Source organism: Podarcis cretensis (assembly GCF_951804945.1).
Source record: "Podarcis cretensis genome assembly, chromosome: 8".
In the NCBI taxonomy this organism is placed as follows: domain Eukaryota; kingdom Metazoa; phylum Chordata; class Lepidosauria; order Squamata; family Lacertidae; genus Podarcis; species Podarcis cretensis.
The window spans coordinates 39,799,954-39,814,581 of NC_137177.1; the positions used below are offsets into that span (position 1 = coordinate 39,799,954).

Here is a 14,628-nt window from a genome sequence, read left to right on the forward strand (position 1 = left end):
AGACAGTACAAAGATGGCCTTTATACAGTGCTTTCCAGTAATTCCAGTGGTTAGAATGTAGGACTAGGACCTGGGAGACTAATCCCAACTCAGCCATGAAGATGGGACAATCGTTGCCTCTCAGCCTAACCTACCACACAGGATTACTGTGTGGACACATGGTGAGGAACTGGGTGTTAGATTTCAATTGCTTGGTGGGACACTTGCTTAGTTTAGTGGGGAGGATTCCAGGAGAGAGTTTTGTGTATATATGACAAAGGGTTGCTACATTACTAGAATCTATATTTAAAAAGTTGTTCTCTCAACCCTACAGAGCATGCCAAAAAGTCTACAGCAAGGAATATTTTGCAGAGAGAGAGAACTGGGCTATTTAGGACAGTACTACAGCTCCCATCATTCACACAGGCCATCCAATGATCAGGGATCATGGGAGTTGGGATCCAAAAACAGCTGGGGAACCAACAGTGAGGAGCACTGTTATTTAGTATATATAACTGTATATATGTTATATAGAAGACAATATTTTTGCTACACAATGAACATTGATTTGTTCCAACAGAAATATGTAAACAGCTGAGGGACTACTAGTCCGCATGACCGCGGACATTATACCTGCCTTATCCACAGAGCACAACCAGCAAATACTTGGGATACCTGGCAGAAATTCTTCATTTTCTCCAAAACTTTGTTCACTTCTGGGACTACATCTTTGCCGTCAACTAATATTGGAGTATTTGAGCGATTCCGCAAAGCAATATGGAGCACAGCTCGGTTCTAAAATGAGAAGAGAGGACAAGACAGTTATGGATAGTACCAAGCAACAATTAGTTACCAAAACCGAGAATCTCAGCAGAACTGATTGGCACTGATCTGAAGGAGCAAGACAAACTATTTTCTCTTCTCTTTCTGCTGGTTTTCTTCTATAGTTTGGGACACAACCCACTAGGAACCGCTGCTTCCAGTAGACTACAGTGAATGGGAACTCTGCAATGACCATAAGAGTCTGGCTACTGGATCAGGCCAGTGGCCCATCTAGTCCAGCATCCTGTTCTCAGAGTGGCGAACCAGATGCTCATTATGGGAAACCCACAAACAAGACCCAAGCACAAGAACACTCTCCCCTACTGCAGTTTCCAGAAACTTTACAAGTACTGTTTGGTGGCACATATGAGCCGCCCAGGCAAAGGATGCTGGGCATTGAGTCTCTTTTCTAAACCAAAAGGTGCTTGGGCCAAGAGGACCAGAGGAATTTAGATTGCAGCAGCCAGGAAGGAGAAGGAAATGGGACCACTAGTTGCTGATTGCCTTTGGAACCAAGAAGATCCTCCTGTCCTTCACTCAGCCACTCAAACATCTTGTGCATTCACTTGTTTTATATCTCTCAAAGCGGTTTCACAGTAAGGAGTTGAAAATTGTAAAATAATGAAAAATCAAGTACTATAAAACATGCAAATAATATACAGGTGATATAAATATTTTTAATATTTTGTATGTGTGTGTGTGTGCGTGCACATGTATAAAAACTAAAATAAGCAGTAACAACCAAAACTGGGTCAGATGCCACAGACTAGAGTGTAGTTTGGGGTTTCCAAAAAGGCTTCACTAGGCAGAAGTGGGGGTGAGGGAAACAGACATTTTTAAACAGCCAAGAACCAATTTGGCGAATGACGGGAGCAAGAAACAGGCTGTAGAAATTATTGTTAAGGTCAAAAATTAAGACAGAGAGACTTTCATGTTTACTTCCTACAATTCTTTATTCGTATTGTTTTTCAAAGAATCTAGAGAGTCTGGGAAGTATGTGTTTTAGAATACAAAACCCGCTTCTTTGAATGTATGTTCAATTAGTGAGATGAGATGGGTAACTTGCCCTAACACAGATAGGCTGTAAAGCTGGGGATTATTAATAAACAGTAATGACAGACTTATTTATAACAATCTGATGTTCAACAACAGCAGACAGAGAGGGAGGAAGTGATGGCAGCCCTCTACCCACAGGAAGGGACACACAAGATATCAAGGTTGCTTGGCTAGATGGTCCAGCCACAGGATGCTGGGCTAGATGAATCACTAGCCTGATCCAGCTGCAGGCTCTTCTGATGCTCTTAAGGGCCAGCCTAGGGAAGGAATTTATTCTGCCACCTGGGGGCAGGCAAGACAGGAAGTTTTATGCTGGAAAGCACTCTGGCACAGTAGTGGCACGGAGGACCAAGTTACACTCAAGTCCTGTGGGTAGCCCCCCTGCACTGTTCCCTGTGTGTGGATGGTGCAGGATTTACTTGTTATGTGCATACAGCATCCCCAACCACAGAAGTCCCTGCAGCAGCTTACAAATACATGAAAAAGAAATCTATTAAGCACACACACATTGCCACAATTTACCAACACAGGAATTTTCTGTTGCAGCAACAGCTCCAGAAGAGCAACAAAAGCAGAAACGGCCAGCAGTGTTGCAAAAAGCAACAAACAAAACACTCCTTTCTTTCCACCCGATGACACGCACTACTTGGGTGCCACTGAGGAAAATGGCAGCATGCCCCTTAATTTTTGCATTCTGCGTGTCACAAGGCAAATGGACATGCGAAGGGGCATCTGGTAGTCTTGGTACACAGCAGAGGCCATCCTTCAGATAGCTCTGCGCAACAAAATAATGAACACCAAAACCACAGAAGGGGAGTTTCAGTTGCCATGAAGAGGAAGTGGCTTTTTCACACTTGACACATCTCAGAGAAGTTCCTTAACATTTAATGTGAAGCAATCATAAAATTCCAACAAAAAACTTGGGGGCATTTCTGCTTTGCAGTGGCACAGAATGTGTGTTGAGAATAATACTTAGTGCCCAGTATGCAACACGCTTCATGTTATGGGTTATTATATTATAACCAATACAATACAGAGCTGATTCAGGAATTACGGAGATAGCAATCCTTCTATCAAGCTCTGCATTATATTGTGGATTTTAGATCCACATGTAGGTGATGGTGGGACTGTCAGAAAAGAGGTTTCTCCAAGGTCAATCAGCAAAGACAGAGATCCATAGGGGACTTCCTGGTTCATTTCACATCCTGTTCACATCAGGTCAGCTTGATCTATAGCAACTATAAGGCTACTATTAGCCCAGAAAGGGGGAGACAAGATATGAAACCAGTTCAAGATCATAGAAGAGGCATGTCCCCACAGAGATGCAATACACTTTTTGACAGAATGAGACTATTCACACATTTAGCTTCATGTGAAGTTAAAAAAAAAACCTTTAACACAAAAACAAACTAGATAATTTGGAAAAACTATACAATTTATTCATGAATCTGGCAACTGAAAACCAGTCTAATATTTAATCCTTGGACTACATAGCAAAATATCTAGAGGATAGTGGCCAGATTATTGCCTTTATACCCCCCCCCCCCGCAAAACCACAAAAACCCCAGCACACACACTCTAACTCTGGTTCCCTCCCTCTCTCTCTCTCTCTCTCTCTCTCTCTCTCTCTCTCTCTCACACACACACACACACACACACACACACACACTATTCTCCAGAAACCCTATACAGCTGCTTGAAGCCCTGCTTTGTGTGCTGGAAACACCTCCTCCCTGTTACTGAGCTCCACAGACAAAAATAAAAAGTAGGTATACCTCAGTGAAGTTGATCTTTTCTCCAGTGAACATTTGCTCCCTTGCTTTCTCAATGCCCCTTGATTTTGCCTGAAAGTAAAAGTTGACCTTTTAGTAAATACGACCATCAGCTTTCCAAATCCACCAGTCACATAAGAGATGACCCCTCCCTCGCTAACCCCCTCCAGTATGCCAGTAGCTTCCTTTTACATACACACAATGTCATTTTTCTCTGCCTGTTCCTAAAAGATCGTCTAAATCAGGAATGGGGAGCCTCAGCCCCAGGACTAAATGTGGCCCTCCAGGCCCCCTGAATTCTATGGCAGCCACACCACTTACTGGCCCAGCTCCTCCCACCCCCCCAGTTCGAGTCTGGAATGTGTCCTTCCAACTCTGATGCCTCTTGCTTACCTGGATGGAAGCTAGAAAGGGGTGAATGTGTGTACAAAGTAGTCTATACAAGTGTAAAATCACTCGCTGCTCTGCCATTCCTCCCCACCCCTGGCCCGGCCCACCCCTAGCACGTGGCTTCCCCAGGTTGCTTCAAATCACCTTCACCAACCTAGAACCTCCCAAATGTTTTTGAACTACACCTTCCATCAGTACTGGTTAAGCCTGGGCTAATGGGAGCAGATATCCTAAGTGTTTTGAGGGCACTAGCTTTGGTATAACATTTGGTGAAGCCCCCCATCCAACTGGACTGCAGTTTCCAAGCGCAGGGATAAGACGGTTGCCCCTTGCATTTGTTGTCAGGGCAGCTGGGCTCTGCATAAGCATGCAGGGAGATCCTGGGCTTTATGAAACCACAGCAAACCAAGGCCATGATATGAAACTGGAAATACCCCTTTGCTCACAAACACTATCTTGTTCTGACTGACATTTGTGGGCAAGAGTCCACTTTTGTTCTGGAGCTTGGTTTGCTTCAGGTGTTCTGTAAAGCTTCATGTACATTGAAAGTGGCAGACTACCAGCTGCACTACGCTTTTCCTGTTTATTAAAAACATTTATTTGCGTGCCCAGTTTTAATGTTCTCGGTTAGGGCAATAACGAGATTTTGTTTTTCTCAATACATTATATTACTATATCAGCTTCACTGCTGTAAACAGCTTTGGGATTTCTGTAACCAGAAGCTCTAAATAAATAGGATTCGTGTTCAAGGTGAATTACCAGTTCTATCAGCATCTTCATCACTTCCTCTGTAACCAAATTCTTTGAATAGTCCACCAAGATATCCCCATGGTCACTCTTCAAGGTCAAGCTGCCAAAAGAATTAAAAGCAAGCCATCATGTTATGTGAACATTTTCAGAAACACTGCACCACCACATGGGTGACTTTAAAAAACAAGATTTACTGGAAATTAGCCAACATTGCTTGTTTGTATTCACACGCCCCGGGTCACAAGAGAATGGTAAACATTAAGGCGAAGAGCAGCAAGAGACTTCCTCAGCTCACTTCTTGGGCTTCTGGGTAAGATCAAGTGTGGCATCAACCTGCAGTTTCCACTTTGCAACAAAGTCTGCTCGTTCTAGCATAATTTTTGCACCTTTTCATTTTTCCTACTCTCTCCATTTTCTGCTTCTGTAACATCTTCCCTGAAGAAGAGTTCCGAAAAACTCAAAAGCTTGCCGCTATTTCGTGACACTTTGGTTGTTCCTAATAAAAGTATTGTCCAACTCTGGACTTTGGAGCTGCAACTGTAGTGTGTGCCCCTCCCAAAAGATTATTTTTATCAATGCACCCACCCAGGTGAAGAGTCACATCTAATGCTAATCGCAGCACAGAAACACGTATGAATATTTTTAATAGGGCGATGGATTTAATTTCTTTTTGTGTGTTTTTAGTTGCATCTTTTATTATTTATGCTGTGAGCTACCTTGCACCCTGCACTGGGAGAAAGGACCAATATAAATTAATAAAGTACAGTAAATAATGATTTGTGAAGGAAGCATGTGGAATAGTAAGGTTTTTATTTTTAAGGCAAAGGTAATTCATGGAGAAAGAAGAGTTCATCCCTTCTGCTCATTTACATGCTAATCCTATTTGGGAGTTGTATAATCTAATCCTCAACTGTCTCCAAAATATGTGGGCTTAGCTAGCCAGCCAGCCCAAACATGCCCGTTCTGCATCAGAGGCTGGAGAGTTCAGAGTAATGTAAGCGAGTTAGCCCTTCCCACAGTGTGTACACACATTTGCAGATTTACAGTGTTCAAAGCTAGCTCAGGAAAACACCAATGGCAATGGCTACAACCCCATATTCTAACACTAGCCTTGGATTGCTGCAATACAGAGGTGGGCAGGCATTGCTAATTACGAAAACGCAAAGTTAAATCTCAGTGGGGCAGGCTGGAAACAAGACACTGGCCATTCTGGAACACAGGGAAGGAGAGGGTGCCCCAGTTTTATTTCCACAGCTGGCTTTGCAGAACCTCCAAGACGTTTTCTGAAGCTTCCCTTGACAGAGCACCTTCTGCTTGAGCGCCCATCCTGCAATGCAGCATCCAAGAATATACAGAGCAGCTACTCAGGTGGAAAGAGATGAGTCACGCAGGCAGCAGCCATGAGTCCACAGAAGCACAGAGTTGGGCCAAGTTCTTGTGTATATTTTGCCTCCCCTGATCTGACCAGAACCCTTGTCGCCACAGTTTGAGGGAAAGAAACACCTTTACGGTGCATTCGGATATGGGCCACAACCCACTGCAGGAATTCCCCCACACACACACACACAGAGAGAGAGACCCTAGGAGAAGTGAAAGATTCTGCCACACCAAGCTAAAAAAGTCCAAATGCCACACACCCCTAGACACACACTCTGAACAGAACTTTCTGTTCATCCTCTTTCACAAGCCCTATTTCAGCTTCCCAGTGGAAGCTGTCCCTTCTCCCACATGCCACTTATAATGGGGCTCAAAATCCACTATTTAGCTCCATCTCAGTTCTGCAGAGCTTGGACTGAAATGAATGGAGCTGCACAACTTATTTCAGAGTTGTGTGCAGCAGTGGCAGAGGTTGCTAGAATAAGGCTGTATGTCGGACATTTGGACACATACACACACCCAGCCAGATGCCAGGCTAGTTGGATCTACTAGTTTATTAAAATTCCCAAGATCTATCAACCAGAGTCACATGCAAAAGGGCACACTGTTAGAATTAAATAAGCACGTTCTGAACTTAGGAATTCCTTTTCTGAACTTGTTCAGATATTCGACACAACAGTCTGATCCTGGTTAGCCGTATTTATGTCAACAGCCTGATTTAGGTGGGGGAATATTGGTTTGTGGTTGCTACTGCTAAACAATTGGGAGTCAGAAAGCCTATACCAAAACAGCCAGAGATTTACCTTCTGCCCACCCCTATCTAAAAAGGTAGAATGCCATGCCTGCTACTGCCAATCAGTTGACAGGACTAAGCTAGACCGACTGTAAGTCTGACCCAGTACAAGAAATGATGCTCTTCAGCCGGGTGCTTAGGAACCTGTAATATTTTTCTAGCTTTTACAGTAAAATGTTTACATATCACAGAGCTTTTTTTAAAAAAAAAAAACGATTTCCACCTGCAGTTTAAAGTGATAGTCTATTTTATTTTTTTATACACACACACTATTTCACAGAGCAATAGCATGTAAGTGGTTTACAATAAAAATTGTATAATTGTATTTTAGCAAGCAGTTTACAATACATAGAATCATAGAATCATAGAGTTGGAAGAGACCACAAGGGCCATCGAGTCCAACCCCCTGCCAAGCAGGAAACACCATCAGAGCACTCCTGACATATGGTTGTCAAGCCTCTGCTTAAAGACCTCCAAAGAAGGAGACTCCACATAAAGCCATACAATAAAAACAATGGTAATTAAAATAAGACATCAATCAACTCAGTGGAAAGATGAATTCTGAACTGCCCATATATAGTGGAATAGTGAAGTTTTCAGTGTTACAGCTGTTCTGAGGAGTGCAACACAGATGATGGACGAGGGTTAAAAAGTAGAGAAAAGCATGCCATGTACGAAGCCACAATCAGTGGTATCTAATCCCAAGGACGGCTTAGCTGGTCACATCTGTCAGCAGCTAAAAGTTCATGACAGCCATCTAGAAAGGCTGCGATAGATGGTAGGAAAAAGGGAAGTGCAATTAATTTCGTTTTGTTAGGACATCCTTGCTATGCTGAAAAAGAGAAGAGGCACATTGAAAATGGTCTCTGTCTAAAACTAGAGCACCATCATGCTGGCCTACCTCTGGTGAACCACTAAATGCAAGTCCAAAATAGGAAAGAAACAAGCCCCAACAAGCAACAAATTTTTGACTTTGAGAAAATGGGGTTTGGGGACAGGGGAACATAACACACTCTCTGCACGAAGGTTGCTCTGGGAAGTCCCTGCTCCAAAAGTCTTCTCTGTAGACTAGTATCCATTAAGAGTAAGGCCATTTCAGCAGTTGCTGTTTCCTGAAGGCAAGCCATGGGGACTTAGCTGTTCAATGAATTTAAAACAAAAAATTCCTTCCAGTAGCACCTTAAAGACCAACTAAGTTAGTTCTAGATATGAGTTTTCGTGTGCATGCACACGAAAGCTCATACCTAGAACTAACTTAGTTGGTCTTTAAGGTGCTACTGGAAGGAATTTTTTGTTTTGACTATGGCAGACCAACACGGCTACCTATCTGCAATGAATTTAAGCAAGCAGAGAAAGGCTAGAATATCAAACAAGGCCTTTGAGACGCCTAGGGTGTGTGTGTGTTCTGCATGCCCACACAGCTGAGAAAAGTAAACTACAGGTAGAATATAACAGGAAATCAATCTTGTAGTGTGGCTGGCTCCGCACTTTTTTAAGACAAGCCTACCCAGATATTTAGAATGTTAACATGTGCTTGAATCTTTTAGCTTGTCGTGGATTTAAATTATTTTTCAGCAGTAATTGTTTTTACATTTTTACTTATTTTATTGTTTTATTCTTGTTGCAAACAGCTTTGCAGGTTTCTTTAAGTGGTATAACAAATTATGTGAAATACCAGCAGGTTGACAGGCAAGGTGTACATCACTCAAACTATCCTTCCCTAACCTAGTGCCCTCCAGATGTTTTGGATTACAATTCCCATCATGGCTGGGATGTGGAACATTTGGTGGCCACCAGGTTAGGGAAGGCAGCTGACTTAAAACAAAAGCCCTATACTGGCACTAATGGGTCACCAGAAGGGATAGCAGTTCAGTGTGGTTTGAAGATTAAACTGTTCCGGTTTATTTTTTAATTATTCCAGAATGTATCAACTGCTCTATATAAGCCTCAAATGGTGCAGAAAGGTGGCTTGAAGGCAGAGCATCCTATAAAGCTTTTTCAGCTCCTAGGCAAGCTTCTAGCTCAGCTAGCCACCAATATCAGTCTAGCAGCCCAGCTTCTTGCATTACGTTCAGCAGAATTTTATTGGTTCCCCAAAAACACCACACACCCTGGAGGCAGTTGAGAATAATTCCAGGGATGGGCTCATTTCAGCCTTGCAGAGTCTATTTTTACTATCATCCCCATGGTGCACTGATGCATTGTGACAGTTGAAAAGGAAGAATGCATACTCAAAGCCTCTTTAACATAACAAATCTGTATTAAGAGATCCCATGAATGCCCACCTCACCCAAGAGCACAGATCCCTTCCTAGACCAGACAAAGCTCCATCTAGCCTTTGCAAGATTCTGGGCAACCAGCCAGGCAACCAGGTGATCTTAATACTGGGATGGGCAGGAAACAGAACAGGACCCACCTGCTACCTTTCAATGAACAGGATTATTGCACACAAGGCCCCAGAATTTGCAAGAGAGAAATGCCTCCATAGGTGTCTCAGAATGAAGCATTCACACAACATGGACAGATACACATTGACACTCAAGCTTCCAACAGGTACCAAACAGTTACCTGATTAAATCCATTGCAATTCACCACCCATCTGCTTGACTGCAGGAAATAGCTATAGTCTCCTCACCCCGTGCAGAAAACAAGCCAGTGGCAACTACAAGGCTACCAATGGCTAGTAAACCTGATGGACATGCTCTGCCTACACAATCAGAGGCAGTAATGCTTCTGAACACCACTTGCTGGAAACTGCAGGAGGGGAGAATGCTCTTGGGCTTGAGAGTTTCCCACCAACATCTCAGTGGCCACTGTGAGAACGGGATGCTGGACAAGATGGGCCATTGGCCTGATCCTGCCAGGGCTCTTCTTGTGTTCTTAAGGCACAGAATCATGGGCTACTTGTTTCCTACAGTATTTTTTTCCTTTTTAGATCTAAATAAAGGTAAATTACACTTTTGACTTGTCCTGCCTTAAAATATATACAAGTAACCCCCCCTAAAAATAATTGACTTTGTTGACGTGTAACATTTAGGCAACACCAAGTCCACTTTATTGAGTTTTGCCCCTGATCAAGCATTTTTGTTAACTACTTTTGGCACCTAGAGAAATTATATGGCATACAGAAAAAGTCAGCTGCATGACATGTTACATTAGATTGCTACCAATTTATTGCAGCAGAAAATTTCATGATGATTCAAGAAATTTCCACAGGACTCCACCCCAATCACAGTTCCTTACTCTCAGCAAAACTGAGGCACATAAAATCACCCATACTTCCATTTTAGAGATGAAGAAACTCATCTGAAACTCATCTGAAATCAAACCTTCTAGCTACCATTAGGCAGGCATTAGGAAACAATGTGGGGCACTGGGTAGTTGGGCTGTTTCTTCAGAACAGTCACATGAGAGATCAAAAATTGATCTGATGCTCAGATGTGTTCTCTTTGCAGGGAACTGTACAATAGGAGGAATAATGGCCAGTCTGCCTGCTATCTGCTCTTCAGGTGCTCTGATCGAAATGGAATGGAGTCAGGCCGCTAAAATAAAAGGTTCCCTGTATAGCCATTAGAAAGAAATTATTTCCTTCCATTATTTTTAAGTAAACTGTGCCAGTTCAGTGGTTCCCAAAATTTTCCTTGAATGGGATTGCACAGTCCCAGATTGTGGTTGTGTGTACTGGACTACCTGGGAGACTAGAGGTCAAAGCCCTGCCAAGTCCTGAACCTCACTGAGTGACCTTGGGTCTGTCACTGACTCTCAGTCCCTTGGAGGGGAGAACTATATTGTACACCTTAAGCTTCCTAGAAGAAGAAAGAGGGAAATGAATGTAATAAAGTATGTTTCACAGAACAGTATAGCTCAGAAAATTACCCTTGTCTAATGACCAGTAGGAGGTAAACGCTTTGGTGCAACTGTAAAACCTACCCTAAGGTAGGTTCTTTCTTTTTAAGCTGTTAGGTAACTCTTGTAACAAATGCCAGCCTTATGAAAGTTATGATGAGTAACCAAGATATTGCTTTGCATGTCATTTTACTGCTAAGATTTTACAAAAGTTTAAAATGAAAGCTGCCTCATATGTGAGAGACGAAGTGATGATGCTTTAAGTTACAAAACCCTTACTGTATATTATGAAGGCTGGGAGGTAAAGGCCAATCGCAGGAGGTGCTTACGATACCAGTCATGCGCTTTCAAACAGCGCAGCAATATCCATGCAGCCAGTCATGTGTGATGCATCCTTAGGTGATGATAGGGCTAGCCATTCAGAGGCAAAAGGCTCATTTAACCAGGCCTCCATCTAGATCCGGGGTCTCCTACCTTCTTAGGCCTGTGGGCACATTTGGCTTTTTGAGCAAGTGCCACTGACCCCACACCCTTCTATCATTTTTCACCCTCCTCACCTGGATCAGCCTCCCCACAGAGAGACAAAAAGCATGTGCACATACGGAGGGCCATCTATATTGGTGTTACTTGTGACTATGAGTGTCACCGATAAATCAAGAGGTAGAAAGAGATAAAGCTTATTTGCCTATTATACTTCAATGTACATTAGCACTATGATGTTTGAGCCTCGTTCCTCTTTGTTGTTTATTGCTATGAAATATGGAACCTCTGGGGTTGGGAATATTCCTCTATGTGCAGATTTTATTTGCCTTTTTAATCTGCCTTTGTATTTCATTCTTTATAGCTTTTATTGTGTTGCTTGCATTGAAAACTGCAATAAAAATTATTAAACAAACAAACAAAGTGTGCAGACACAGTCTTTGCTTTTTCAAAGGATCTGGGTAAATGTCAGATCCAGTAAAATTTGGCTGATCCTTCAGAAGCACATAGAGCTGAAAGGGAAAGCGGGAAAGAGCACCAGGCTCACCTCCCATATGCCATAAAATAAGGAACATGACCTCTGGGTGCTGCTGGGGTCACAGATGACCTGTTTATTGAGCTGCCTTCCATATTTGAAGGGGCATTAGACAATGCGGGTCATTTGTGGATTTGTCTGAAGGAGGCTGGACAACGATGTTAATACAAGTGTCATTCCGCATTTTTCTTACAGCAAGAAGTCCCTTATTTGTTGTGCAAAAGCTCCAAATCAGCTTTATTTCCACAACCTGTTATTTGCCAGGATGTGACTGAATCCCACCTGAATACAGCGAGTCTGGAAGTGCCCTCAGATAAGGAGGCAAAATTTCCACATTAGAGAAAGATGAGGCACTCATATATGCTCTATGTCAGGAATAGACAGCAATCAGATGGAAACCAGGAGTCACACCACTTAATTTCCATTTTAAAGCACAATCATCACCTAGTCCTCAAGATATAAAGGCAGAAATTCAACCTCAAGGGGAAACATTTACTGATCATTTCACTGTCCTTAGCCATATGACTAAACTTAGGACAGATTCCACAATGTGCAAAATGTCATCTAATGGTCTGCCACTTATACACAGGTAGCATTATTAATGCCACATTCCTAAAACATTTACTGGTAATGGGGCTTGCTTAGATAGGATTGTGCTGTATATAAAGGAGTAGAAGCTGAAAAAAGGTGACAATGGACAAGAATTTGCTCCCTGTTTTTAAAGAGAAAATGGAAACTAGAAATAATTCTAGTTGCTTGGAAACTATGGCAATGCAATTGACTCTGGCTTTCAACCCACTCCCCAACTCCAAAAAAACCCCACTTGCTAAGTTTCCCTTTGCATTTATTTTGCACATAACAGAACCAGTCTGCTAATTTGGGCTTCATTTGTGGACAAATTGTGAAGCAACCTTGGTTGTGTGCTGCAGCCTTCTTCTGTTACACCAGCCACAGCTCAGCAATGGAGAGCCCATGCTTCCTATGCAAAAGGTCCCAAGTCCAACCCTTTTCAGTAAATTGTCAGATAGCAAGTACGCCAGCCTTCCCCAACCTGGCGCCCTTTCCAACTGTTTTTGACTACAACCCACATCAGCACTGGTATCAAATAGGTGTCCTGGCTGGGGCCGATGGGAGTTGCAGTCCAAAAGATCTAGAGGAGGTTACATGGCTGAAGGCCTTTTTCTGGCTAAGACTTGATTGCTCAAACGGGGGGTGGGGGGTGACTTACTCTGCCCATAAGTCAAACACACAACAATTTGAAATGAAGCCAAGTAGTTCACCAATCAGTTTCTATTCCTTCCATACCAACTTGCAAAATCTGACACTGCAGGATCTTAAGTTTCGAGTAATTACTAAATCACAAAAGTGGATTCTTTCAGAGCCACTCCAAAAAATCTTAAGATGATTTGTCACAATTTGTTTAGAACCAAATTTCTTAGCTGTCTTTTATTATTGAGAGCTGGACAAAATAATAGCTGTAACCTGGAATTATTTTTTATGGCAATGCTCATCGCTTCCCCAGCCCCACTCCCCTTCAATGTCATCCATCATCATTCCAGCTCCTGGCTGCTCAGTATGGAAAAGGTGGAGGAGCCCAATTCTGAGCAACAATCTGGAGCAGGTGAGAAAGACCCGAAAGGTCCACGTGCAGAGCAGAGAGCCGTTTGAGATGCTGAATGAATCTGTTGCACGAGTCAAGCTATAGCACAGACGACGGGCAATGAATGACACGTCCCGTTCCCCACTTCCCCTCCGAGCATTATAATGGGGGTTGGAGCAGTGGGGCAGGAGTTAGGGAGACCAGCACCAAGTGCCAATACTTAACGATTCTAGACTCTGTCCCCAACCTGCTCTTTGCTCAGCTCCATGGCTGGTTGTTAAGTAAGCAAAAAGCCAACCGGGCAAGCAGGTGGGGGGGGGGGCTAGCCGAGGTCGGTGGGGCAGTGCCCCCCTAGGCCTGGCCTCCCCGGGGTTGGCGGAGGAAGAGGCGAGGCGGCTCGCCGTGACTCAGCAAGAGAAGCCTCCCGCGCGAACGGCCCACAATGCCCCTCTCGCTCTGCCGGCAGCCGCGGCTGTGCCTGTCCGCACGTAGCGCGCTGCAAGGAGGAGTCAAGGGCAAGCAGGCGGGCGGCCACCGGAGCGGCCCCGACGGCGCGCTCGTCCTGCCTCGGGGCTACAGAAGATCAGGCGAGCCCGGAGCTGCTTTTGCAGCGCGTCCTGCGACTCGAGGCCCGCTTGCAAGCCACCGCTTCGCGGGCGGAGCTGCCCGGCCATCGCAGGTGTCCCTGCCCCGCGATGGCCGTCGAGAGACAAGTCCCGGCGCGGCCAGAGACTAGCCGTCCGCCCGTCGGGCCCCGCCGCGTGCGCCTTCGCCGGGCGCGCCGGACCGACCTGAACTTGCTGAAGCGCTCCGGGTCGGCCTGGAAGAGCTGCCGGAGGACGAGCTGGGCGCCGTGGGCCTTGTGCCAGGCGGCCAGTTTCTGGAAGGCGGCGTCGGCGGAGAGAGCCATGATGCCGGGTGGCGGAGCGCGTCGCGGCGGTGGCGGGCTTAGCGAGCGGGAGATGCGGGCGCCGAGAGGGAAGCGGAGGCGGAGCAGGAGGAGGCGAGGCGGGCGGAGCAGGCGCTTTTGAGCAGGAGGCGCGGAGGGCGGGCGGACCGGCCCACTGCCCAGCAGGCTCCGCCCCGTGGCGAGCCGGCCGAGGAGGCCCCGCCCTCGCGGGGAAGACCAGACTGCCGGGCGCGTCTCTGCAGGAGTTGCTCCAAAAATACGCACACAAAAATACATACAGTCACATTCTAGAGCTACGCACCCACCCACGCACCCCTA

General features: G+C 44.8%; 1 protein-coding gene across 1 annotated transcript in view; it reads right to left on the reverse strand.

Moving 5' to 3' along the window:
* Positions 1–14,422, reverse strand: part of GPI (glucose-6-phosphate isomerase) — a 31,890-nt gene extending 17,468 nt beyond the window's left edge. Inside the window, exons 1-4 of the mRNA XM_079988421.1 lie at positions 14,192–14,422; positions 4,779–4,869; positions 3,633–3,701; positions 655–774 (exon numbers count right to left, since the gene is read on the reverse strand). Of these exons, the coding sequence (XP_079844547.1) occupies positions 655–774; positions 3,633–3,701; positions 4,779–4,869; positions 14,192–14,310 (399 nt within the window). The 5' untranslated portion in view covers positions 14,311–14,422. The remainder of the gene's footprint in view (positions 1–654; positions 775–3,632; positions 3,702–4,778; positions 4,870–14,191) is intronic.
* Between the last annotated feature and the right edge of the window lie 206 nt (positions 14,423–14,628).